Source organism: Brienomyrus brachyistius, chromosome 10 (assembly GCF_023856365.1).
Source record: "Brienomyrus brachyistius isolate T26 chromosome 10, BBRACH_0.4, whole genome shotgun sequence".
Taxonomy (NCBI): domain Eukaryota; kingdom Metazoa; phylum Chordata; class Actinopteri; order Osteoglossiformes; family Mormyridae; genus Brienomyrus; species Brienomyrus brachyistius.
In genome coordinates, this window is record NC_064542.1 from 1,997,435 (window position 1) to 2,023,889 (window position 26,455).

Here is a 26,455-nt window from a genome sequence, read left to right on the forward strand (position 1 = left end):
CACAAAGGCAGCACTGGAAAGGTCCTCTTTGCCTAGGAGCTGCTGGGACTCACCTCCATGTCCTCCTTGCTGAGATTAGACGAGGTGAAAGGCGGCTGGGGGTAAACAAACAGGTGGTGGACATCTCTCTGGGATGGCACGAAGACAAAATGGCACCTCAGACTGCGGGGTTATGGAGGGAGAGAGAGGGGAGAAAAGAAGAATGAAAAAGGATTACAAGCAAAACTTAAGCAGATGGAGGAAATTTATTTTTTGGCACTAGTGCACTTGATGCTGCTTAAAGACTCAATTTAAGTATGAACTTAAGCATAAACCTACCCTCTCGTTCCCTCTAATATACTCTTCATACATCTGGAGAATAAATTTTCAAATGTCTCTGTCAGTTGGAATTTCTGTAAGTGAGAAAGAGAAAAAAAATGCTACTATTATTCCTTTAAAACATTTTAGAATAGTTATGGTTCAGGTCTATGCCTTTCATTTTAAAATACTTTTAATAATGTTTTATTGCAGTGCAATAACTTTTGTTTATTCAGATCTATTTAGTTAATTGAGTTCACGCCATGTATGCAGCTGGGGCTATACTCACGGGGAAGCAGAGGTTATCATTTAAAAGCAAACAAACGAACAAAAGCTGAGACATGAAAACCTCAAAATACATAAACAGTAAGATTCCATACAAAGTATAAAATTCTAAACAAGGTGCGTTACGGTGGATGTAGTTAAAAACTCCAGAACTGCCCCTAGGTTTAACCATAATAAAAACATCCTATTTTGGGATAACAGCATTAAAAGATCCATGAACACGTGCCTAACTGACAAAGAGCACTGACATGTGGGCCACAGAGGGGAGGATTCCTCACCCATATGTAGAAACATGAGCGCGAGTCGGCTATGCGACGCCTGCTGCAAATGATCAGATGGCAAACTTACTTTAAACCTGACAGTTGCTCTGTTTGCAACAACAGGGTTGCTTATTCCAGTGTTTCCCCAACTTGGTCCTCGGTAAACCCCAGACAGTCCACGTTTTCCAAAAAGCGTCGACTGTCTGAGGGCCCTGGAAGACCAGGTTGGGAAGCATAGGCTTATTCTGATCTCATCGTGTCTATTTGAACATTAAACCCATGGGCAGGGAGATGAGGTGAAGGAAGCAAATCTGCCATTTTTATGATTCAGCAGATGTTGAAAATATGCCACCCATCCATATTAGATAACTGCTTATCCAGTACTGAGACTGAACACCCTGGTTGGGCTGCAGGTCAATCCACAAGGAAAATATTCACATCCGAATTTACGTAGCTGTTTGTGCTTGGTTGTGAGTGTGCCCTGTAGTTCATACCGGGGTTTCATTTCAACCAACCAGCCCAGTATTTTATCACTCTTTATGTTCAACTGGTCGGTTGAAACAAAATCCCAGTCTGGACTTTTACTCTCTGGACCTGAATTACCCTACTCTGGGTATGTCTGCCAAAGGAGTACAAGATGCGATAAGTGACAAGAAGCATTCCAGGGTCTCTCCATCACTTATTTTCTATACCCACTTGTGCAAATGGCAAGTGATGTATCATTCAATAATAATTCAGTATTGACGCTGGGCAATCAGGTCCCTTCCGCTGAGATTGTGTGGCCTACCACTTCATAACTGAATCTGTTCCCAGATGTTCTGACCTACATAATCCCCTTCACTTACTGTTGACCAGAGCAGCAATGTGGTCAAACTAACATACTGAAAAGACATTTTTATGATGGTGCAAAGAGGAAAGCCACTACGCTGTTCTGTATGATGATCCATTCCGCTGCTAATGTTTGTTGCAGGAGATTGAGTAACTGTGATTCATACAAGTAGCACAGGAAGTGACAGGAAGACATAGGTGTCACCACTGCAAAGCCTACAGTTCAACGGATTTTCCGTTTTGGATGTTTCTGATCATGTGAAAACGTAAAATAGCACCAGGTACCAACACCTAGCAGAAAATCACAATTCAGCCATAAAGTACAAGCTACATGTCTACAACGAAACAGCCACTAAACTAGAGTCAGACAGCGTCTTCTCACATCTGGAAGGGCTCTTACCTCGATCTGCTCATGTTTAGAGTCCACAAAGGGGCCAAACTGCAGGAGAACAAGAGCAGGGAAGAGGTGAGAAGAATTCAGGCAGAAACGCTAAGACGCACAGAAGGGGTGCACACATTTGGAGCAGTCCGCCACCCGCAGGATGCTCACCAGGATGCACATGTCTGGCTGGTCCCGGACAATGATGCTGATGAGGTCGATCAGGGGGTCATAGCTCAGGCTGTCAGAAGGTGTGTATGGTCCGCAAGCGACCATGACCATCATGGGGTCACACTCTGAAGTGAGCGAAGACAACCAGTTAGTTCACCTAGCAACATGAGTCATGCCAAACCATCCTGTAAGAACCAGAGGGTTTGTAGCTGCAGTTCAAGATCCACAGTCCTACATTGTCCAAAAAATCCATCCTGTATTTCCAAGTTCATATTATTAAGTCCATAACCATGGTAAAAAGAAATAAGCACTTACACAAGATAACGATGCTAAATCCATAATAAATAACATACAACCACTTTACTAGGTAAACATGCTGATTTAAGCTAACAGCTTGCTCCTCTGAACAGTGGCTTCAACTGAGCACATAAAGCATGCAGAAACAGGGTCAGTCACCATCCCATAAGCAGCTGCTGTTAAGGAGAGAGCTCAGAAGGGAATAGCTAGACTCCTTACAGCCAAGAGGGCGGCTACAAGTGCAAACACATCAGAAATCCAGAAGAGAAGTTTCCAGAACCTTGTTGAATCCATGCCAAGTATTCAGATTGCTGTGCAGGCAAAAAGGGGTCCAACTCAGCACGAGGCAGGTATACCTAATAAAGTGGCCACTAAGTGAACATATATATATATATATATTCAGCTGTATTTTGGTCCAAAACATCTGATAAGGCACGCAACAGGTGCACAAAACCGTACAAAAAAAACTATACACTGTACTTTAATATGCTGCACCTTCCAAAAAGTGAAAAGTTTTATTGAAATACTAATTTCTTTCCTATACCACAGTTAAAATCCATCTATCGTCCAACTGCTTATCCTGGTCAGGGTCACAGGGCACCTTGAGCCAGCCCCAAACAGTGAAGGGCACAAGGCTGGGGTTTACCCTAGACCAGGGGTAGGGAACCTGATCCATGGAGAGCCGGTGTGGGTTTTTGGGATGACCTCTCAGGCAGCCAATAATACAGCAGCGATTCTCAACTCCAGTCCCTGGAATCCACTGTTATTGGCTGATTGAGAGGCCGTCCCAAAAACCCTCACCCACACCGGCTCTCCAGGGATCAGGTTCCCTACCCCTGCCCTAGACAGTATGCCAGTCCATCACAGGGCACATGCACAAGCACATACAGTGGGAAATGAATACCAACTATTAGCAACTGCATGCCTCTGGACTGCAAAAGGAAACCACCGCGACACAGGGAGAACTTGCAAACTCTGCACACACTAAAACTAGACAAAAATGCAGTCGGAGAACCATACATACACAAAATATGGGGAAACGCAATCTCTCTGCTGCCTCACCTTCTGACATGTCCTGCTTCTCTTCATCCACAGAATAGAAGGGCAGGGGCACCCCCTGCAGACCAAGCCGAGACAAAACAAAAGTCATACACAAACGCAACTACAATGGGGGCCCTGCATTACTATCAGGGAATGGAGGAATGGAACCTGCCTCATACAGTTTGGTGGGAACCAGTCGGTTTCCTGCAGTGTTCATCGCATCCATGATGAGCACCTGAAGAAAGAAGACCTCAGTCACCATCGAGCAGCACCTAAGTGATGCAGCCTACATGTGACAAAGACCGTCCTATACTTCATATTTGGCACAGCACCGCAAACAATTCTGGTACATTCACATATACCGGCAATAAAGCAAGTTCTGATTCGGACTTTGACTCTTCTAAACCAAAGATCTCAAACACAGGTCATCAAACCTCTTACACGCTTTATGAACTACAGCTATAATACATATATAATAAATATTTTAATGATAATGAAGACTACTGAAGAAATACACCATATGACCAAAAGTATATGATGCAACGGCAGCCATTCTGCACCAGTACGCTCACCACACAGCAGCTAAGGTGGTGAAGGGGCTGGAGAGAACTCCAGGCTGATCATAGGGGATGATCAGGAGGATGATAGGGGCACAATGGGAAATTTTAGCCTGGACATCGGGGTACCACCCATATTCTTTCGAAAGATGCCCAGGGATCTTTTATGACCTCAGTGAGTCAGGACCCTCAGTTTTATGTCTCATCCAAAGGGCAGCACTATTACAGCATAGTGTCCCCATCACTGCACTGGGGCATTGGGATCTACACAAACCTGCTATTAATGCTTTTGGCAGGAAATTGTGTAGTTGTATGCTTAATTATACCTGCTGCAAAGTTTGAGCCTTAATTAATCAACTCCTGTAATTAATAAGGGTCTCCGTATACACTGATTACACTAAGACCTAAAGTATCATTTATTTCATATATGTACGTATGACATATGCCAGCATTTTAGCAGGAAGTGAACAGAGTTTAGCATTTGATGACCTTGCATGTCAGTATTTCCCAAAGATCAGTACAATTCCTTCTGCAAGCTGCTCCCTCTAGATCTTAACAGTTTAGTACCTTATCCTCTGCCATAACCGAGAGGTCTGTGGATCAGTTAACAGATCATCATTACCCAAGGCTTCTCACCTGCCCTGGGAACAGCGAGTACTCCTTGAGCTCGGACAGGTCCACAGGCACCGGTCGCCCTCCTCTCTCCTGCCCTGGCTCCAGCTGCACGGATTGGGCGTTGAGCTTCCCGTTGCTGTCACAGCACACCCGCCCCAGGATGGTCAGTGTGTCCTGCAGACAGCCAAAAGAAGGCACAACCTTAGCTAGACACTATTACTCCATTAAAAACACACAAAAAGAAAAATTAGGTATCCGATGGACGTCTTTTAAAAAACTGGAGTGATCATTTTAGCTCTGACCTGGTGTGGCTGAGGCTTACTTGGAGTGTATGTGTGTGTGTGTGTGTGTGTGTGTGTGTGTGTGTGGGGGGGGGGGGGGGGACAGATGACCATTTATAAACTAAACAGGATCAAGAGTCTTTAAGGACCACGGAAATTAAGTGACATAAGATCTATCACTCTGGAATACAGCAAAAGAACTGGGACAGGAAAATACCTGTGTAGGTACTGAGACCGAGGAGAACTCTTCAATACTGAAGTGGGACTTCAGTTCTTCTCCTAGTTCTTCAACCTTGTCACTCAGGACTGAGGGGAAATATGTGCACATGCAAACATTAGATTCCAAATTGTCTGAGAACAACTGCCAGAGAAGACCGAGTCAAAGCACCATAAACCACAAACATGTAGCAGCCAGCATTGATCTCCAGGGCCACAGAATCCATTCAGGACCAAACAGCATGTCTGACAAGAAGGGAACTTGCACGCCGATGAAAATGTCCATGGGACTAAGATGTTAAAGGATCTTCTTCATGCAGAGGATCAGATTTTCTGCTTGAAAGCTTCACCGGCTTCTATAGACACACGAGGCCCAATTTAAAACAGCGACTGACCGGTACGGATGTCTCGAAGGTTCTGGAACATGAACTTGTAGCTGTTCCTTAGCAAGTTCTCCTGTCCCTCCAGCAGCTCCACCCGTAGCGGCTCCTTCCTCTTCTGGCCAGTCCAGCGGGTGCCCTGAACCACACCAAATGTGGAGACCACCTCTCCGCGAGCCGCGCGTGAGCTGTACTTCTGAGAGGGGGTTACACTAAGTGGGGGGAGGGAGGGGGTAGAGAGAGGGAGAGACCAACTGTAGAACAGAGGGTACCAGCAGAAGCATGTAGGAGAGATGGGAGAGAGAATATCGGAAGGTGGAGGGGGGGCGGGTACCTGGGAGAGAAACTGGCGGGTGAGAGGAGCGTTCGGGGGCTGGTCATCAGTGCTGCACTCCTCTTTGAACGAGGATGCTCTGGGGTTGTCAGGGCGCGTTTCTGAGACCCCTGAAAAACACGCAAATCGACACATGCATGTCATCACACGCTACATCTCTCCATTACGTCACAGCGTCGGGGCTCTGTGTTGATGTAAATCCTCAAAGTCTGTTCAAATTACAAGCACAAAATTAACAGCATGACTAAGTAGACGTCAAGCACAATTGAGCTGGGCTATTTAATCATCCCCACAGTTATGCCAAGCAGCCTGGTGCTGGCTGAGTGACGTGCAGCTCGGAGTGTTTACAGAAGCTGAGGGGGCCTGAGTTGGCAGGAGCGTTCTGGATGGGTGCATTCCTAAGGCACCTGGGAACACTAGTGCGAGAGGCACAGTGGAAAGCCTGTCTGGAAGTGAACAGCTGAAGCAGAAGGCTGAAAACTGATGGTATATACACACACAACATTACATCAACATATCTGTGTTTGCCGCTTCAATGTTAAATCTGTTTTTCGACACTTAATTCCGAGTTAAAGAAGGCATTAGCACGTTAACGTTCCATAAGGAGATGGAACTACCCTGCAATGGTGTCAGAGCAAAACAAATGCAAAGCAACAGTGACACCTACTGACTATACATAAAGATTGTTACTCAAATGATTATTACTCAGCCATCCGTTTATGCCAGACTTTGCACAACTTAAAGTTAAAACTTTTTAAAACCTTAAGATCATTATGATTGCAGGTCAACACCCATTTCACATTCATACTGGCAATAAAGTATGAAGGATTTGAAGGAAAATTCAGAGTTCCAATTTAAAACAATTTTAAATGAATTACTGTGCTCTGATAAAATTCTGACCAGGCTACACCATTTGCAGTTAATGGTTAGCGGGTATTGGTTTCATATTGGTTTTGTTTTACAGTTCTGTCAAAGCATAATTAATATGTTTTTCCCAAAATACATTTAAAAGTGAGACTTAAATTAATGCAACTTTATAAATATACAGTAGCCCCCATATACATGGGTGATACGTCCCAAGACAACGGACAACCTAAACCATAGGTAACAGCAAACCATCCGCAGACCCCATGTATAGCCTGATTTTCATGCACATACATATGGTTTAATTGATAAATTATGCATAGTAAGACATTGCCAACATTAAATACAGTAAAGTACATTGTACATTATTTTCTAATACTGTACAATGCTGCACTCCCTCAAATGATGGGGATTCTGATGTTTTAGTCTAATTCGCAAGAGAACAAGGCACAATTACATCGCTACAAAGGTCTGCATGTTCGCAAAATCCTGCAGCGGATGGTTACGAAGTATACAGTGAGCAAAACCTATCCAAGGTTTGATGTTTGAATCCTGCCTCCGGGTCTGTGCAAGGAATTTGCATGGTTCCATTCACCGGCTGAAAGGTTGCACATTCCCTCTGGTGTGCGTGCCAGAAGATGGACTAGTACCAATTACGTAAAGAGGCATGTATTGAACTGTTAGTGCATGGTACCAAAAATGAAACTCATGCTTGTAGCAACTGCACAAATAAACTTTCCTAAAAAAAAAAAACACTTTTGGGCGTGCAGAGGACCTCACCTTGGCTGGGGTGGAGTACGAGTCCAGTAGGTTTTCATCTTCTTCCTCAGCTTCAATCCTAATGATGAGGAGTTAAGGAAGTTTTGTACCTACATTCATCCACTTTCGACTCAGGGACTAACGACCTAAAAGAGGTTTGGGTGGCAGTATGCCGTGGTTGGCCATTTAATAATGTCATTCCAAACTGTACCCATGGCTACACCCTATCCAGTTAGTTTATTTTGATACTGTTCTCTAAGAAAACACTTCAAAGGGAAGTACAGTAACCAAAGAGGATACAGATCTTGAAGTGAGTTTACATCTCGGATTATGTTCTTCGGTTCTGCCTTCTTAGATGTGTTCTGCTTTTTTGTTCTCTTTCTGAGTACCTGCAAAGCAAAACAAAAACACACCAAATCTTTTTTACATGATTTTGTATAATAATACTGGTTCATAAAACATTCCCAAAACACTGAATACCAATCACAATTTCTGTCAAGTGCATACCGCGATGCACACTCTCACACTCGTTTTGCCTATACCATAACCACAGCCGGCTCACCTCGTGCTCAAACTGCTCCAGCGCATCCAGGTTGAGATTCACTTTTCCCCTGGTGGTGCTATACGCTATCCACTCTGCGGTGATCTCGCTGATCTGCAGTCCATGGCAGAGACACTGCTCTTGCACTGAGGAGGAGACATGGAGGCAGTAATGGACAGCAGATGAGAATAATAGTGTTACGGTCGTTTGAAGTATTTCTTAAACGAGGTGCCATTTGTTTATACTAGATTAAGCTATATCGAATCTTCATGCGAGACTGGGTACATAAATCATTACGTTATTCTTAAGAATAGCCCATATGAAAAACTTAAATCTCAGTGAAAAAGACTTACTATGTGTATAGACATTTTCACTTTTCCCGTTGTTTTTCCTCACCCATTCCGAAATAATACGGTTTTTAAAGCAATCATATCCCCCAGCCATAAATACGTTCAGCCATGTTATTTACGTGTTGATGCAAACCATATAGTTACCTATTTTTTTCGAAATATACAATGGGATTAACTCCATATGTTTGCATAGTGACAAGATAATTCTGCCCATTTGGAGAACTTTAACTACTTAGAGATACATTTACGTGACATGTAAGATACGGAACTTGCACTTACTTCGCTCCAGTACCGCCTCATCCGAAATCGCAATACCGAAAAGGTCTAACTCCTCCTTGAGACTTTCCACATTGACCGCTTCCATCCCTTTACACCAAAATAACTAGCGAACTATCAAAGTAGTCAGGCTCTTATGAGAATCCAGAAACACTTGCTGGTAGCTTTTACTAGTAATATTCATCAACTGTCCGATCTTCGGTACACGAGCTGCTAGCTAAGTATACTCCAAATTTAGAGCAATCGTCAAGCAATGTGTTTAATTGGAAAACACCAAAACGAGGATGTTAACCACACAAACAACGTGTAACTATGTATCTTAGTTAACACTCTATAAAATAAACAGAATATAAATATACAATTACAATTCCCTTCTGTCCCTGCTGTCGCTAGAAAAAAAATCCCGCCATCGCTTTACGGCAGGGGCCTGACAACCAATCAAAAACGCCCTCGTGCTTAAAGAAACGCCCCCAAATGAATATCATTTTAGTTCATATGTAGAAGAAGAATATACAGTGTACAGCCGGTTTTTAAAGATATTTTTAAGTTTAATAAACTAATACATACTTTGTAATAGTTCTGATACACACAAATCAGGAAATACTGTTGTTAACATTGATAGTTAACTAATAGTGAACTGAACAATGCAGACACAGGTTATGGAGAAGGCCTTTGTTAAACGACCAAATTCCTTGCAGCATGCTAGTCTCAGAGCAGTCTCCCAGAACGCAACATGCTAGCAGTCCCAGTCAAACATGTGCAACCAGACTTGGTCCTCCTGTGGTAATGAAACAGAATGGGTGAAACTCAAAAAACACCACAGACAGCTAAAGTGTTACATACAGAAATGCCATTTATAACAGAAATAAGGCTTTTAAAAACACAATGCAATTAATCTAAACATTCTAGTCTCAGGGGGCGGCATGGTGGTGCAGTGGTTAGCACTGTCGCCTTACACCTCTGGGACCTGGGTTCTAGTCTCCGCCTGGGTCACGTGTGTGTGGAGTTTGCATGTTCTTCCCATGTCGTCGTGGGGTTTCCTCCGGGTACTCCGGTTTCCCCCCACAGTCCAAAAACATGCTGAGGCTGATTGGAGTCGCTAAATTGCCCATAGGTGTGCATGTGTGAGTGAATGGTGTATGAGTGTGCCCTGCGATGGGCTGGCCCCCCATCCTGGGTTGTTCCCTGCCTCGTGCCCATTGCTTTCGGGATAGGCTCCGTGCACCACGCGACCCGGAAGGATAAGCGGTTTGGAAAATGGATGGATGGATGGATGGATTCTAGTCTCATACAATGCAATCACCAGGTTAGGGGGTCAGATAGAGTGTTGACTGGGTTAGTGCAGGTGATCCATGACAGCTGCAATGCACCTCGTGGTTGTCTTGACCCAGAGAACGAGGCACAGGGTCGCTGCACGCTGTGTGGGCCGTGGCAGTGGGCTGAGGTATGTCATGCTGGGCTGTCTTCCAGGGATCCGTGTATGTCTGCTTGTGAGCTAAGGGGTGTGTGCTGACCCCGGCAACTCGTGGCTTCTTCCCAGTAGTGGACTCACCACCAGTCTGGCTGTGTGAGGCTTCCAGATCTAACTCTGCTCAACAACACAGTAACCAAAGCACAGCATGGATGCCCAGCAACAACACAGAGCTCGCTTTTAGCTGTGTCATGTTCATTAGTATTAATCTGCCACTGTTATACTTGTAAATTCAAATGTTTCTCATTGCAGAGTTACCCTGGACGGAATGCCAGAACATCACAGGGTATATGCACGCACACTCTGGGCAATTCACAGATGCCACATAGGTCTACGGACTGCCAGAGGAGACCCATCCGAGACCCACCCAATGGAAGAACATGGAAAATTCACACATACATAGTGTGGAAGTTGGATTCAAACCCCCACCTATGGAGGTGTGATGTCAGAGTCACAAAGGGATATCGCAACACAGTCATTTAAAGGGAAATTTTAATGGAACATGTTAAAAACAATATAATTTTTTTCACATTCAGTCAGTTCATATTCCCTGTAAAATTGATATTGTTTCCTCCCCCTCATTCTTATTCATCCGTTGTATATTTTTTTACATTTATTTCATACTGCTGTCTCTAGGCATAATATTTATTCTCTTTTGTCATTCAGTTAACACCATGCATCTGTATTGGTTTTTCTCCACTGATCTGTCTGGGTAGTTTGTGCCATTGCACCTAATCCAGTTTTCTCATTTTTCTTATTCATATACATATTATGTTGCTGGTTGTTAATGTGTGAATAAAGTTGATTCAGAGTGTAATACGTTCCTATTGTGACTTTAACCAAGTGTGCGAATGTCAAAACTTGTATAGAGTTTGTGATGTATAAAGAACAGTGAACCTCTATTGCCTCATATCCAGTGCTCACCTTTGTGGTCAAGAGCACCAATCAAACTCCCTGAACTGTCCTCCTGCGTCAGTGCTGCATGTTTATGGTCAGAACTGTCCACATCACCGTCTCCTGATTCCCTCCGCAAACACTGGTATAAACACATAATTCATAGTACCCAATCAGACATGATTCGTTTATATTTAAAACGTGTAGGATAACTAATCTTTCATGGATTTTTTTTGACAGCTTTTAAATTTTATTTAACAGGAAAGTCCCTGAAGACTTTGTTGATTGATTTGCTCCAACAGGTAGAGCATTCAATGCCACGCAGGGATGTTATACATAACTGTCTTTGAAGAAAGCAGTTTACCTTATTGTTACATTTGCGGCTAGGCATGAATCGGTTCTGTGTGACATCCAGGAGAGCCTGCTTCAGGGTGATACCCAGCTCCTTAGTGTCCTGCACCTATAGACCAGTATCAAGACACAGGCACACAGATACACTAGATCACACAAAAAGGCAGAGACTCCAATCCATTTAAACCTCCATAAGGTTACGTGATGAAATAATTGGATGAACAGAGGAATTTGACTGAGACTGTACTGGCACTTTTGTGATTTGTTCAAACTCTCCCAAAGCTTTTCATCAGCCCTGAAGACTCTCCCAAACTTTACCACTGTACTTGCTCATTGGTTGCTCTGTAAAAGTACCTTCATGCTGTTCAGACAGGTGGTCCTGAAAGCCAGGCTGCTACTGCTGCTCACCACACTGGACAGCGAGCTAAGGATGACGGGGATGGCAGCCTGCATCTTTGCCTGAGCCTGGGACACCAGACAACCTTCATTTTGAAGTTCAAACCATCTCCAAACTTTCCTGCTTGTGTGTCTCAGTGGGTTTGCCCACCTATGTGTGAGCAGCGGACACATCATGATGACATAGACACTGTGGCAGACTTGCCTTTTGTCTCTTTAAAGAACCACTCAGTGTGCGCTGGAGAAGAGAGTGTAGCGCTGACTTCACCGTCTCCCGGTTGTGCTGAAGAATCCGGTCCAGATTTTGCACTAGAAGCTCCTCACTGGCTAGTAGGGATTTTAAAAACAACAAACAGGTTCAACTTTATAAAGGGAAAACAGTGAGTCTAGATTATGTACTCATGTCAACTGCCCTTGATAAATTTCTTGAAAAAAGACACTATAACACAGTGGATGGTTTGACACACATGCAATTACTAAAGAGAGCAGGTGTGGAGACAGCAATCCATAAAAATCAGGCTCTCAATCATATGTAGAAAACCCAGTCCATAAATACAGTGTATAAACACCAGACCCCCAGTTCAGATGTGGGCACACCAGTCTTATATAGCAGGTGGCTGTCTCACCAACAAAATCAGAGAGCTGTGAGCAGAAGGGGTCGCTGTGCTGGAGAAAGAGGAAGAGGAGGAGAGTCTGGCCCACAGCTGCACTTCGCTCGCTCCCCTCCACAGTGTAGATCATCTCAGAGAGCAAACAGCCTGCAAAACACAAAAGACGGTGCTGCAGAATCAGCACTATCAAGGCCAACTGGTGTGGTACAGCTGCAAAATTAGAAACCTAAACTTCATGTTACACATTCATGTTGAGAACCATTATGCTACAAATTACTGACAGCTTCATTGACAGTGCAACTGTAGTTAATAATGATTTGATTAATTCAGTTATTGATTCATAAATCAAGATAAGAAAGCACCCCATCAATATGTCATTTGATTCCCACTCTGGCAGTATACATTTGTACCTTCTGCAGAGTTTTCTGAGCATCGTACTCCAGAGAGACCAAACTCGTTCCAGGACAGTAAATGTGTGAGATCACGTAGGAAGCTCAAGGGATGCTCTTCAGCATCACACAACAGGGGCAGATTGGAGGGACCGTAAAGAAAAATGTGGATATGATTAAGGAACATGACACATTATGTACAGTAGCTATAAAGCGGTGATTGGTCTAGCTGTCACTATTTATAATAATAAAGCCAAATATTCTATTCGAAAAGAAGGTCTTTTCGTGCTTTTAGAAGCTGTACTCAGAAACCATTGTTAATCAATCAATCAATCAATTAATAAATCATTAACTGATTAATTAATTTCAATACAGGGATACAGAAAAGGCTAAGAACACACATGCATGCCCAGAAACATGGGCAAAGTGCCAGGAGAAGGATATGCGTATGTCAACAAGTTGGGCTGGCCAGTTAGGATTCTGAGCCACGCAGGGGCTGAGCGCCGCGGCAGGAAGGAGGCTGGTGGTGCCACACAGACCCATCTCAACCAGAGAGTGAGGAAGCAGCAGGGGGGAGGCCTCACCCAGAACAGGGTGCAGCTGGGTGCACTGACCACTAGGGCCAGCAGGGGGCGCAGGCCTGCAAGCCACACTGAGCCTTAGCCTTAGCTTTACTCGCTGATTGAAGTAAACAATGTTTTTACCTCCAAAATAAATAAAAATCATTTCAATTATTTGAATCCTGTACATAGCACGTGTAACTGCTATAGTTAAGCAGCAGCTTACTCCTGTTGGATATGTGGTCTATATGTGAATAAATGCTAATAATAGCACAATAATACCAACCCTAACCCTAACCCTAATGGCAACCCAAAGACAATACCACCAAATATTACAAAATAGCCAGATGAACTACCTTAAAACTTTAAAAATTAATCAATTTTTAAGAAATTAAGCAGCAAAAGAGATATGCAAGCCTCACTGTGTTTGTTTATTCTGATAATGAACCGGGATAGGCTCTCGACCCCCCGCGACCCAGTAGGATAAGTGGTTTGGAAAATGGATGGATGGATGGATGGATGGATGGATGGATAATGAACACTGCCAGCGAGGCACTCACAGCAGATAGAGGGCGCTGTCCGTGCCTATGCAGCGGCTCAATAGTACAAACCTCCTGTCCGCCCTGCAGCTGTGGTAAGGGAATCAGGTTAAGCAGAAAACATTATTAGACATGTGCATTTTACTCTTTTATTTTATATATATATATATATATATATATATATATATATATATATATATATGTTTATATAAACATATATAATTTTATTTACTTTATCTTCTACTCAGACCAATGTTTAGTTTACCCCTCCTAGCTCTCATTTCAGATGTAGACACACACACATATAGGCATTTAAGACGAAAGCTTGGGGTTCATATGCAGGGCCAGTCGATTCATCCGCTGCCTCTGGAGTGTTATGGGGGTTAAGGGCCTTGCTCAGTGGCCTAACGTTCATGAAAATCAGAAAATAGACAACAACTTACCGATAGATTTTCTGGTATATGGCTTCATTTAGTTTGAAACTGAAGTAAATTTCCACCTAAGAAAAACACTAATCCCGATAAGTCATGCAAATGTGTAAGACTGTCAAGCAGAGGTAAATATTATTTTACATTTGGCTTTAATGTTTAATAGCTGTTGTAACAGTTGTATAACTGGAATCTTACTTGTGCATGGACAAGGCTGAGTCGGTGTAACAATTGTTCTGTCTTCAGACAGTCTCCTTCGGAAACCTGACTCCTTCCATTCACCTGGAAGATCATAAACATACCAGACATGTGGATGTGAAATTATGCTATATGCTAATTAACAATTTAAAGCACTGGTCTTGTTACAACCGGGTAGTGAGATTTACTCAATGCAGCAAGAACAACGAGACTAAAATTACACATTCTACAGTACATTCCACAGTAAAAATACCTACAGAACTGTGACTGAGTCACTATGTCCACAAGAGGGCACCACACTCTACCTGTAAGCAGTTCTTTCCATTTTTGAACTGCATATCCAGTAAAAGTTCACAGTGACAGTGGAATCTCAGAATAACACACAATAGAGAATTTAGAGATGCCAGTTAGCCTAACTGCATGTTCTCACACTGCAAGAAAAAACCCACAAATCATAAGGAGAACATGCACATTCCAGAAAGACTGTGCAGAGGCAAGATTAAAACCCTCAACCCTCAAGGAGGAGGGTGACAGTGCTTGTAAACTGGTGCACATAGATCTCATAACAGCACAGTGGACAATTTGAGGAAGAAATAACCTCAAAATTAACTGCGAAGAATATGTGAGTCATAGTTAAAAAAAGATTCCTAGTATTTTCCCCCTAAACAGCCCAAATCATCAGGTATAATGAATTGAATGAGAAAACTAGTCTTAAGCAGACAATTTTATAATTATTCATAGGGAATAACTTAATATTTTACATGAAATTATAGGTCCATAGAAAATGTTGTAAAATGTATCACATAAGCGCGGTGATGTGGTGTTGGTATCACACTGCACATCATCCAGTAGGGATGAATATATACATTTCTAAATGGAGTGAATGTGTCGCACCAGACAAGCCAATTCCCCATAAAAATTTAAGCTTGTAATAATCCATTCAGGGGGTGTCCATTGATCTCATGAAAATTGTAAAACAATATGATGCAAAAAACCATATCACTGTTGAGTATATAATTGTGTTTGTACTAGTGGTTAATACAGGTAGCACTAACTTTGGTTTAGTGACTAATAAAATTAGCATTTTTCCATTGTTTTCTAGTGTTTGATGTAGGCAGTTATATGTTATTGCCAGGGACCACTTCACCATAATCTTTTAATATCGTAATATTAATATTTTTTACCACAAGAATTCATGATAAAACTAATTTGACAATGGAATTCATGTATAAAATGAAATCTTTAAACTTTGATCAACATGAACATGAACATCGGGCTTTCAATTTACATTACTAATTAAGAAACCTCATAGGTAAATTACTGATTTTTGTGTAATTTGTGTGACAATCCATTTCAGGTCCGCATTGCAGCTGGGACTTTATGAAGAAAATCAGCTGAACGAGAGAAAAGAGGCAGACATGGCAGAAGGATCTCACTGGAAGACAGCAGGTTCTCTCTAAGCAGTTTGGTTCAAACATACCTGGAAAGAGATGTGGAAACGAAGAGGTCCACATATGTCTAAGAATTCACTAAGCTGCTCTGGGTCAGCAGGGGAGCCTATGCAGATGGATGAATCTAAATTCTGCGTCACCTCTGGTACACAAAGAAAGAACAGTGCAAAGACACTATGGAATAATGTATAATGCACCAAAAAGCACTTTCATACTTAGACTTTTTTTCACCTACTCCATGAACGTTCAGCATTCCTGAATCCAAAATCCTGTCCATTTACCAATACTTTTCAGTTAACCCACTTTGAATGTCATATAACTTTGACGTTGTTGAAAAAGAAACTTTCATACCACTTACCATCATGACAATTTGCTTCATACAAGATATACAGTATATAAGAATTCCACCATCGTAATCTTTTGAGATTAAGGCTTACCACGCTGAACATCTTCAAATGTGCATCCTGAGCACCAGTGACCTGCCGCTGCAACTGAAAACCATAAACGAAAACAAAACTGAATCCAATCCAGTTCTGTCATATAACAATAAAGGTTGCCTAGTGCTTTCGCTTTAGTTAGATGGACAGATATTTCACCATAAATCACCAGCTTCTTCTTGTACCTGTGCCACAGACATGGTCAGAGGGAGATCCGCTGGTCTCTGCTGACACCGAAACCAAAAGACCTCCTTTCACATTTCCTGATGCCTTCTGCTTCTTCTGGGCATGATGTACCGTAACCATCAGTAGCCTGATGACCTGATAAACAGGCAGACCTTCATGGTGAGCTGGCAAGGCTAACAAATCCTGTTAAACGTATAATTAGTTCTCAAAATCTCTCTCTAAATCTCTACAAAATATACCCGTATTAGTCACTTTAGTATGTTAAGGTAATTACTTTTTGAAGTTCATTAATTTAAGAGAATCTTCGGGAGAATACATATTCCATGGATTAATGGCGCCCAAAATCGACCGACATGTCAGCCGAAACTTAAATACGTTTCATATCAACTGCCCTTTACATAGGAAACGAGCTACTTAGACACCAGAGTCAAGTAGGTCAACCAGAGGCTCCTTAATCTGTCTTTTGTTGTAAAACTATTTACCTAAATGTAATTATATCGAACGGTCGGATGAAGTCTGAAAAACTAGTAATCGATAATGGCCGTCACCTCAAAACAATAACAAAAATGTTATCATGCCACTCTAACTACCTGCATACCTGCTTCATCAGGGTTAACATGGTTTACTATTTTTAAATTCAGGCTGTAAGTTTAATATTCTTCCTCCAAATACGCAATGAGAGAGAAGAGACTTGGTAATGAAACAGGTTACCGGCGGGCTGTTTGACGGAAGCCCCGCTTAGCGGGACCTTTCCGCCGCACTGGCGGTGCTCATATCCCGCGAACCTTTTATCCACTATAGGAATCTACAAATATTAATACTTGTCTTAAATTTCCATACACGTGAATCCACTTGTGGAACGTTCGCTAGACTGAAATTGCTCAGACATAAATGTACTTTAATGACAGGACATGCGCTCTCACTCCAACCTTAACCCACGCTTTGTACTGCTAAACATGAAAAATTAAGTACGTTTACCCCCCACTGACAAAACATTAACACACGCCTCACGCATGTCTTGTCATTAAAGTACATTTATACATATAATGACCTACCAATAGAAAATAATACTACACGGAAACGAAAGAGCTTAGAACAGCAACTTCTAGGACACCTTGCATACACCATATATTTTTTGCGTTAGGAAGTATTAAGCGTAATTTTCAGTGTGCTGTCACCTATATGCAGTCCATTATTGTGATCTTAATATGTTCCTGGTTGTCAGACAGCTATATTTAAAAGGTAAAAAGTGACCCATTATCTGCTATTTAGCTGTAATTAACCAACAAACCCTAAACCACTGGATCTCCCCTTCCTGGTTTAAAACAGAATATATTTAATGGCACAGTATAGTCTGCTCATAGAGCTGCATTTCACTATATACCCTGTTAACGTGACAAATCCCTTTACTTGACTCATAGGTTGATGCTGGCCTCGATAAAGCCGTCTGTGAAGGCGGTGTTCAATTCAATTCAGATGTTCATTCAAATAAACTAAACTGTTCACTGACTAATGCTTTGAATAGCATTAATTGGTCAAAAACACTGAAAGAAAACTAAATCAAGTTTGCTAAAACATATCAGTTAGTGATGTGTAGAATTGTTTGTAGTCACAGCCCAAATATATTACACGGCTATGGTAACCTAAATGACAGGGAAGGCTTACAAAAAAAAGACAGGTGACAGATTTCTAAGACAGCCTAAACTAGATCCTGTCGGAACAACAACAGCATATTCCCCAGACAGCCCCGTTACCCCCACCCCACATCTAATCCTTTCTCCACCCACATCCCGCAACCTCTATCTCACTAAGATAAGTGTGTGTGGCAGCAGACCATTCACAAAACCATATGTATTCTCAGTCCTGAGAATACAATGATAAGAAAGTTTAGGAATACATTGACATACTAATACAAATTTCAGTGATAGTTAAAACCCAAATTAGAGGCAGAACATAGAGCATGGGACATCCATCCATTTTCCAAACCGCTTATCCTACTGTGTCGGGGGGGTCCGGAGCCTATCCCGGAAGCAATGGGCACGAGGCAGGGAACAACCCAGGATGGGGGGCCAGCCCATCGCATGGCACACACACCATTCACTCATGCATGCACACCTACGGGCAATTTAGTAACTCCAATTAGCCTCAGCATGTTTTTAGACTGTGGAGGGAAACCGGAGTACCCGGAGGAAACCCCACGACAGCATGGGGAGAACATGCAAACTCCACACACATGTGACCCAAGCAGAGACTCGAACCCAGGTCCCAGAGGTGTGAGGCAACAGTGCTAACCACTGCACCACCATGTCGTCCCAGCATGGGACATAGCTTAGCAAAATGTTTAAGAAAAGAAAGGAGATTCACACTCATATTTAAAAATTTATTAGACTATATATATATTAGCCATTGAGACGTGTAAGTCCAGTGGTTTGCTCCAGTACTGTAGCTGAGTCATTAACTGGGACTGCAGGGTCTTCTTGGTGGAAGGTTCACACTGGAGGGACATGGCGTGCAGGATGTCCTTGTTTGTGTCCAGTGATAGGTGGTACTGCTGGGTGCGCCTGGCCATCTGAGTGTCTTTGTAAAGTGTCTTGGCACTGATGAAGGAGCTCCAGCGAATGTGCTTCTTGTGGCCTCCCATCTACAACACGTCCAGCACCAAGTCTTGGATGGTCCTGTTTTGCTTAGAATATTAGCTATTTCAAGTCAGGATGGTCTAGAATGATTAATGATATTTGTGTATAAATGCTTTTATGTTTGTTTTATCATTTGTTGTGTACAGTGCCCTTGAGTGTCTTGAAAGGCGCTTTTAAATAAAAAAAAAATGTATTATTATGTGAATATTTCCTTTGCATGTCCATTAGAGTGCCTTGGGACCTGTGATCTTATTGGCCATGTTTTCTGTTCATTGACGGGCAGTGGGCTGGCCAGCTGGGTGGTGCTCTACATTCATTTGGTGAGAGTTGGGGACCAGCAGAGACAGCAGCGGAACAGGGACCTGCACAGGTAGTGGGCAGCTTTGCGCTTAGCCAAGATGAAGAAGACCGTGTTCATGATGCTGTTGCTCATGACGATGCACTCAACCAGGTAGTAGAGAGAGATGGAGTGAGTGACACGCAACAGCAACCTGGGAAAGAAATCCCGGATGATGGTGTAGCTGCAGTAGGGTGCCATATAAAGTTTATATATATTTTGAAGGGGATTCCACAAGGCAGTTTTTTTTAATACAAATCTGATTCCTCCATGCTCCATTACCCCCATGCTGAAATTAATCTTATTATTTAAAGTACTGACATCTCTTGCCGATAATAATCCTTCGTACACTGCAGAACACAGCTTTGTCGTGTGTGAGTATGGGATCACCTGGATAAACACTTTAAACATTAACATCAAAACATTATTTAGAAACTGTGGTCATGATGACCTGCACATCCTGCCGTAAATGAAAACACTTACAGAGATAATGAGGAATCAACTTAAATTGGGATCAATAAATTGCAGAACCGAAATGCAAATTAAAGTAGATAAGCAGTAATGGATACAATATTTCCAGATGAACCCTCAGAGGAGACAGAATGAAATCACACATCCCTCTGTGCATAGAAAACTGAATTATTAATTGTATTCGTTAAAATATTATGTCACAGAACTTCTGCAAATTTGCATGATCTGGGTTTGACAGTAGGCAGGGAGACAGCTGCGGACCACCAGTGCACCAGTGTTTTTCAGATATTTGTCATCAGATCCTGGATCGCAATGTAACAGCAGGGACACTGAGTTCTATTTACAAAGGGCTTCTTCTGCCTGGTTATTCCCCCATATATTAATCCACAGATGCAGGCTTTTAATAAGACGCTGCCAATAACCTTGCTTTCCACCACCCAAAGGATCCACACTTTCTGCCACAAATATACTTAGATAAATCCATAGTTATTTAAGGGTGATTGGCAACACACATCGACCATGTCAAAAAGAGCCATCCATACAATTTCCAAACCGGCTTATCTGATGCAAGGTTGCTGTAAGAGGCCTAGACCAGGAAACACAGGACACAGGGTGTGTTCTGGATGGGATGGCAGTACGTCACAGGGCACAAGTTAAAACAATAAAAAGAATAATCTTACCCTTTAGAAAGAAAGTCACCCAATAGGGTAAACTGATAGTTGAAGGCTGGATCACGGTTATAAAAAAGCTTTTGTACAAAATACAGTGGATGCATTGACCTATGGTGCTGTAGGGCAGCGTGCAACATAACAGTAACAGCAATATGTAGAAGACGTTGCATAAGTGAGACTAGGACAGGCTGCCAAACTATATAAACCCTGGATGCCTTCACTGTTAATAGTGAGGGGAAGAAACTGGTCCAGTCAACATACCTTCAATGACAATGGGCGTCATATAGGTTAATTGACTTTACAATTATATCATTATGTATGATATTTCATAAATTTTTGGATTAAATTTATAATTGAAAGTGAAGCTGAGAACTGAAAACAACCCATTTCTCCATTTCAATTGCATGTGAAATTCAAGTAGCTTTTAATTATTGAAAGACATCCATCTTTCACTCGCTTATGCAGCACAGGGAGCCTGTCCCAGGCAACACAAGGTACAAGGCTGGGAATCACCCTGGACAGGAAGCCAGTCCATCACACACACACACGCATAAGCCCACACATTATGGGTATTTTGGAAACACCAATTTGCATGCCTTTGGACTGAGGAAAGAAAACAGCAACCAGAGGAACAACACAAGGGACTGGGAGTCACATCACCAACCCTGGAAAGGCAGCAGTGCTACCCTCTGTAGCACCTTGACAGCTCTGTTTTGAGGAGATAAAACTGAAGAATGAAATGTGAGAGTAACTTAAACAAATGCATTTAATTTTGTTCAAAGTGCTAGGGTATGAGTGTCCTGGGACACAAGACATTTAAAGTATGATTTGCACTACAGTGTGTTGACGTATAATCCAGCTACAAGATTCAGAACTGCAAAAACGCAACAATCTGGACTACCACACAGACCTGTTTACCACTGTCCTAAGCTACATACTGCATTTATTTTCAGCCAAACTCAATAATAAGAAATTATCCAGCTATATAATTGCAACTGCAAATCACACAGGTCTGTAGATGGCAGTTTCTTTCCATATTTTGTCATTACACACCAGTTAATGGAACTGCTTTATATACTGTTTCATAAGAAAAAAAGTAGGTTTAAAGGATTTTAAAAATATAATCTCATTATGAAAATACTTCTATACATTTTTAATAGCTAGATTTTTTATTACCATATTATGGTGACGGCAAAATAGTTTTGGGATATAGGCTAGGAACTGAGAAAGGTCATGCAGAACATTCTCATGAGAAATATATTGAACATTTTGGCTAAATCACTTTTAAGACTATTTTTGAAACAGAATTGCTTAGCATGTTCAATACTTTATAACAGATGATTCATAAATGTGAGTAAAAATATAATTCCTACATAAATGAATTCACCTGTCCAACCAGGCAGGCATGCACTCTCAATGGGATGTCATCATGTTATATAGAATTCTGAAATCTCACTCACACACACACACACACACGATTCAAGCCCAGTCTGAACATCCATAGATGGCAACTTACTGCAGATCCGGGGTGTTGTTAGGCCTATTTTAGGGGGGGCTTTAGCCAGCCGCCCCCGCCCCCAAATAACTGTATTTATTGGTTTAAGTAAAGAATAGTTTGCCATCAGCCGCCCATCCATATCTAACTACACCCCCGCTGCCGCAGGCATTTAAAAGCATTCAAAGCAACACCCAGAGTAAATCTAATCACACAATGCGCGAAAGACAAGGGGAGCTGCTCAAGCTTCCATTTATTTTGTCCAATTTGATATAAGTATACAAGTAGACAGTGGAAATGCTACATAGCACACTGACATATCGTGAGGTCTGACATTACCAATGTATCTACAAACAGTAGTCTTTGAAATATATAACTAGCAGTAGTAGCAATAACTAACTAGTAGTAGAAACAATAACAAATTGTAGCAGTGGCAGTGACTCAGGGTAAGTAAATTAACAACAGAACTTAGATGACCATACTTTTATTCAACATTTTTTTGTAAGAGGTTGTCTTGTTATGATATAAAATATCAAAGCAGATTTTCAGTTGAAAACTCAAGACATTTTCCAAACATAAGACCTTTATATATTGCTTAAATACAGTAATTTTTCTTTAGTTTCACACTTATCTCAGGAATAACAAAAGTGTTTATCTTAATAGTTCATGAGTTAGGATAATATTTTCACACTACTATTGCAAAACATTCCCTGGATCTCCCAATCTATGGTAAGTTCTCATTCTTCTCCAATCAGAACACAACAGAACATACATCAATCTCCCAACATCTTAATCCTGAGCAGGGTACTAGGGGCAAATCTCGTCAGGTGCACGGGCAGCAAAGCATCCATAAAGTCACATTATTCCTGAACAATCAAGCTGTTAATTTTATGCCTGTTAGTAAAATCAGCCATGCTTGACTCAACAGCTTTCTCATCCAGGATGAAGGGATTCTTCTCCGACCACGTAGAATGCTCATGCTCATTTCTAGCATGAGTTAGGCATTTATGTCGAAACCTAGCCAACAAGCTAATAAGTAAATATTCCAAATGCTAGAAAAATGACATTATAAGCAGACTGAGAGCGCGAAGCAGGAACTGATGGATGGTGAACATCTGTGTTTGAAGGCCCCTTCCCCGGAAGCTCAACATCTCACTGAAGCCAAACCTCATGAGCTCAGTCTCTCCGGACAGACTGATGAGGAAGCACGGCTCATGCTTTTGCTACGGAGAATGGAAGCTGTGGCCGGCCTTTACCATGACAGACTGAGTACTATCAAATTACTGGTTGAAGGCCAGGTACACTTAGAGCACCGAACCCCCACCATTGGTAGCACAACGGATGAAGCTGAAGCTTTTAGCGGGGATTCTACACTTTCATTCTCAATGTTTTGCCTTGAGAGCTAGATTTCCTAGATACCTCCTGTTTGATGTATGATTTGTATAGTGCATATGTACGTGCTGTTGTCTTTGCATCAGATTTCTAGTTCACCCCCGCCCTCATATTTCTCTTAGCTCAATTAGAAAAAACATATGACGCATGAATTATAAAATTAAGGGCATTGAGGAATGTGTGGCAGCCTGATGCTGGATGACACTCTACCTGGTCCATCTTCCCAGGCTTCATAGCATCATCCCATTTTGCTTCTGGAATCTAGAGGGACACACACGCATCAGGAAGAGTCTGGCCAGTGAGAATTCATGAATAGGCGTGCGATCATTCCACACAAGGAAGACAAAGAGGGCATCTTGCAGGGTTCAGCAGTTATGTCCCTTAGACAGACCAACCATCTCTATACCCGTATCCACAAGGGCTTGCCCAGACATCTCAACCTCCAAAGAAGGGACACAAAAAAAATGTCTACAGACAGTACTGCACCTCAGCCGCTGTTATGCTATATTCCTGGCACTGACGTGCGTTTTAAAATGAAAGATTAACTATAGCTAAATCTTTACGAATTATTTGTTGTAAAAACCATCCACTGAAAATGAGCCATGATCTGCGCAAATGTTTTTCCAAACCAAACGTTAGATCCCAAAAATAAATTCCCAATGGATTCCTTCCCTGGGACAGTACTTTTCATCATTATACATTTTTAGGACAAATTTTCATTATTTTTTTTTTATTTTTAGTGTTTAACAGAATTAACTCCCTGAAAGACAGCTGAAAAAATAGCCAACATTTTTACATAAGGAAATGAAAGCGTTTCAAATCAGACACCAGAATCACCCCATATCATTACTATTTTTGCAATAAGAAGGGTAGTTTTCTCAAACAGACCCACAAAATTAACAAGCCAATAACTGCTTCAGTACTAGAATTTCTAATTTGTTAAGTGGAGGCGGGACAATTATATGAAATACAAAAGGATAAAATACAATAAAATTACATTTCCGCTGTTTTTACCAAACCCGACACTGAATATTCTCCATTCCTGTCATTTTTAATGTTGTTCTTCAATAAAAACAAACAAAACCTGAACAAACTCAGAAAATGTACCGGCGACCTACATGTATTTCTGAAGTTCGGTAAAGTTTCACCAGCATCTCCCCAGACTTACGAACATTTTCTTAAAATTAGCAAAAAAAAAAAAAAAAAAAGTAAATAATATTTATAATTTTAATCGAAAGAAACAATCTCCTTCAGACAATTTTGTGACGAGAACACCGGAACAGGGCCATGAGCACAGGAGCTCACCATCAGGCTGATTATATTTAGAAGTTTAGCTGAAGACACCCTAAAACTAAACCTCTTATACAACTTGAGTAAAGTTGTCATTGGTTGGTTGCTTGTTAACATCTGGCCAATGACGGTTAACGCTACGGCTGTGCTAATGGATAAGACAACAAAATGGATCTGTATGTGTTTCCACCGAGTTCACTCTTGGCCTTACTGGTAGTTATTCTACACCTCTTGATTTCTCCCCTGATGAAGCTCACCCATATAAAGCTGTGCCCTGACTGTTGACCTTTTACATAGTAATAAGACGAACAGAACCCAGACTATTAAATCTTACAGGTCCAATGAAGACCATACAGATAGAAGGAGTATGGATTGGGTGTTATGGTGAGAGGATCCTGTGGACAGAGACCATGAGGAATCTCATCATGTTTCAGAGCCAAACGTTCTCTTTCTCTGTTGAGCTCCTCGCCTGAAGTGTGTTTGGTCTCTACTTCTTCTTGCCGAAGAAGCTGAAGCGCTTCTCGCGATCCCGCTCCTTGCCGTCCTTGTTGCGCATGGTAACGCTGCCGGCTTCCGCAGAGGTGGGGGAAATGGGGGGCATGGTCATGGCTCGGGTGAGGACCTTCGGGCCCATGGGGGACTGGTCTCTGGGTGCCTCTGTTGCCGTAGTGGACGATGAGATGGACTGGATCCAGGAGCTCATCTCAGCCTGAGTTGAAGGAGAAGGAAATATGAGGAGCATCCTCACTACCACCCTACTCTCACACACAGTACGTCATCAACACTGCCATATATACAATTATATGAACGACAGATGAATAACAGAAAACCAACAATACAGAAGTAACCCGTCACACACTCGAGGGTGTGGCCAAGGCTGAACTGGCTATCCAACCAAACATCTTCTCGGTGGTCCCATGGGTATATGGGCCAGGGACCCCCAGGTTGACAAAATTTATCGTGAGGGACCCCAAAATCCAGGGCCGGTTTTTAATCCAAGTCCAATCAAAGACAAAAATGGCTCATATTACAGGGAGCAAACACTTCAATATACAGGTAGTGTAGTTAGCTACAGTATGTGAATCTATGCTTTGGGTTGAATGATGATTGCAGAAGCCTGATTTAGTAATTAATCTCCAGGTCGCCGGATGCCAGGTCGCACAGAGCATATGTGGGGTTATCCTGAGACATGCTCACAGCAGTAAACTGTACCTCTATTTAAGGGAGGCGAATTCCACAAATTACCTCCGCTGCCTGATGCCTATAGATTCTGATAGCTCACAGTCGCCCAAAAGATTGACAAGTTATGTTTTGTTAATCTCATATTTTTCATTGATACCTATAAATCATTTAGCAATATTTACCTCGTCTTTAGCCTGGAACAGGTACTCCTTTCCATCTGCAATCCTGTGGTCAGAGAGAGGGAGAAATGTAATGCCAAGAAGTTTATGCATATTTCTGATGCACCAACATGGCAACATGAGTAGTTTAATACACCACTAGGCGGCCTGTGCTGGACTC

The 26,455-nt window shown here is 42.0% G+C and overlaps 3 protein-coding genes and 1 long non-coding RNA gene across 8 annotated transcripts in view; 1 reads left to right on the forward strand and 3 right to left on the reverse strand.

The window, feature by feature from the left end:
* Nucleotides 1-3,947, forward strand: part of LOC125750522 (uncharacterized) — a 14,627-nt gene extending 10,680 nt beyond the window's left edge. The window contains exon 2 of the long non-coding RNA XR_007400362.1: nucleotides 3,613-3,947. This is a non-coding gene — a long non-coding RNA (uncharacterized LOC125750522). The remainder of the gene's footprint in view (nucleotides 1-3,612) is intronic.
* Nucleotides 1-9,133, reverse strand: part of pola2 (polymerase (DNA directed), alpha 2) — a 10,702-nt gene extending 1,569 nt beyond the window's left edge. The window contains exons 1-14 of the mRNA XM_049028421.1: nucleotides 8,735-9,133; nucleotides 8,127-8,251; nucleotides 7,865-7,953; nucleotides 7,586-7,643; nucleotides 5,942-6,051; nucleotides 5,623-5,819; nucleotides 5,229-5,317; nucleotides 4,752-4,904; nucleotides 3,731-3,793; nucleotides 3,580-3,634; nucleotides 2,221-2,345; nucleotides 2,071-2,109; nucleotides 319-392; nucleotides 54-162 (exon numbers count right to left, since the gene is read on the reverse strand). Of these exons, the coding sequence (XP_048884378.1) occupies nucleotides 54-162; nucleotides 319-392; nucleotides 2,071-2,109; nucleotides 2,221-2,345; nucleotides 3,580-3,634; nucleotides 3,731-3,793; nucleotides 4,752-4,904; nucleotides 5,229-5,317; nucleotides 5,623-5,819; nucleotides 5,942-6,051; nucleotides 7,586-7,643; nucleotides 7,865-7,953; nucleotides 8,127-8,251; nucleotides 8,735-8,819 (1,371 nt within the window). The 5' untranslated portion in view covers nucleotides 8,820-9,133. The remainder of the gene's footprint in view (nucleotides 1-53; nucleotides 163-318; nucleotides 393-2,070; nucleotides 2,110-2,220; nucleotides 2,346-3,579; nucleotides 3,635-3,730; nucleotides 3,794-4,751; nucleotides 4,905-5,228; nucleotides 5,318-5,622; nucleotides 5,820-5,941; nucleotides 6,052-7,585; nucleotides 7,644-7,864; nucleotides 7,954-8,126; nucleotides 8,252-8,734) is intronic.
* Nucleotides 9,134-9,332: 199 nt separating this feature from the next.
* zgc:195212 (DUF4554 domain-containing protein) lies at nucleotides 9,333-17,432 on the reverse strand. The gene is made up of 16 exons (XM_049028427.1): nucleotides 17,241-17,432; nucleotides 16,642-16,777; nucleotides 16,457-16,510; nucleotides 16,049-16,161; nucleotides 14,569-14,652; nucleotides 14,386-14,441; nucleotides 13,964-14,032; nucleotides 13,288-13,483; nucleotides 12,865-13,009; nucleotides 12,470-12,601; nucleotides 12,049-12,170; nucleotides 11,802-11,912; nucleotides 11,461-11,556; nucleotides 11,127-11,238; nucleotides 10,102-10,319; nucleotides 9,333-9,509 (listed from the first exon to the last, which is right to left on the reverse strand). Exons 1-16 carry the CDS (start codon nucleotides 17,259-17,261, stop codon nucleotides 9,468-9,470), a joined length of 1,707 nt encoding a protein of 568 aa, XP_048884384.1. The 5' UTR covers nucleotides 17,262-17,432; the 3' UTR covers nucleotides 9,333-9,467.
* Nucleotides 17,433-22,488: 5,056 nt separating this feature from the next.
* The window catches only part of LOC125750168 (spectrin beta chain, non-erythrocytic 1-like), a 66,176-nt gene continuing 62,209 nt past the window's right edge, over nucleotides 22,489-26,455 (reverse strand). For all 5 annotated transcript variants that reach the window (XM_049027590.1, XM_049027594.1, XM_049027591.1 and 2 more), the window contains 2 exons: nucleotides 26,299-26,341; nucleotides 22,489-25,643 (listed from right to left, as the gene is read on the reverse strand). In XM_049027590.1, the coding sequence (XP_048883547.1) occupies nucleotides 25,422-25,643; nucleotides 26,299-26,341 (265 nt within the window). In that variant the 3' untranslated portion in view covers nucleotides 22,489-25,421. The remainder of the gene's footprint in view (nucleotides 25,644-26,298; nucleotides 26,342-26,455) is intronic.

Bases quoted from the DNA above. Each gene is read 5' to 3' on its own strand.
- zgc:195212 (XM_049028427.1), bottom strand. From the start codon at position 17,261: ATGTTAACCCTGATGAAGCAG. The intron at 14,653-16,048 runs GTATGTTTGAAC...ATGATCTTCCAG, and splicing joins GTTTCCACATCTCTTTCCAG to GTGAATGGAAGGAGTCAGGT. The intron at 11,239-11,460 runs GTAAACTGCTTT...TGTTTATACCAG, and splicing joins GCCGCAAATGTAACAATAAG to TGTTTGCGGAGGGAATCAGG.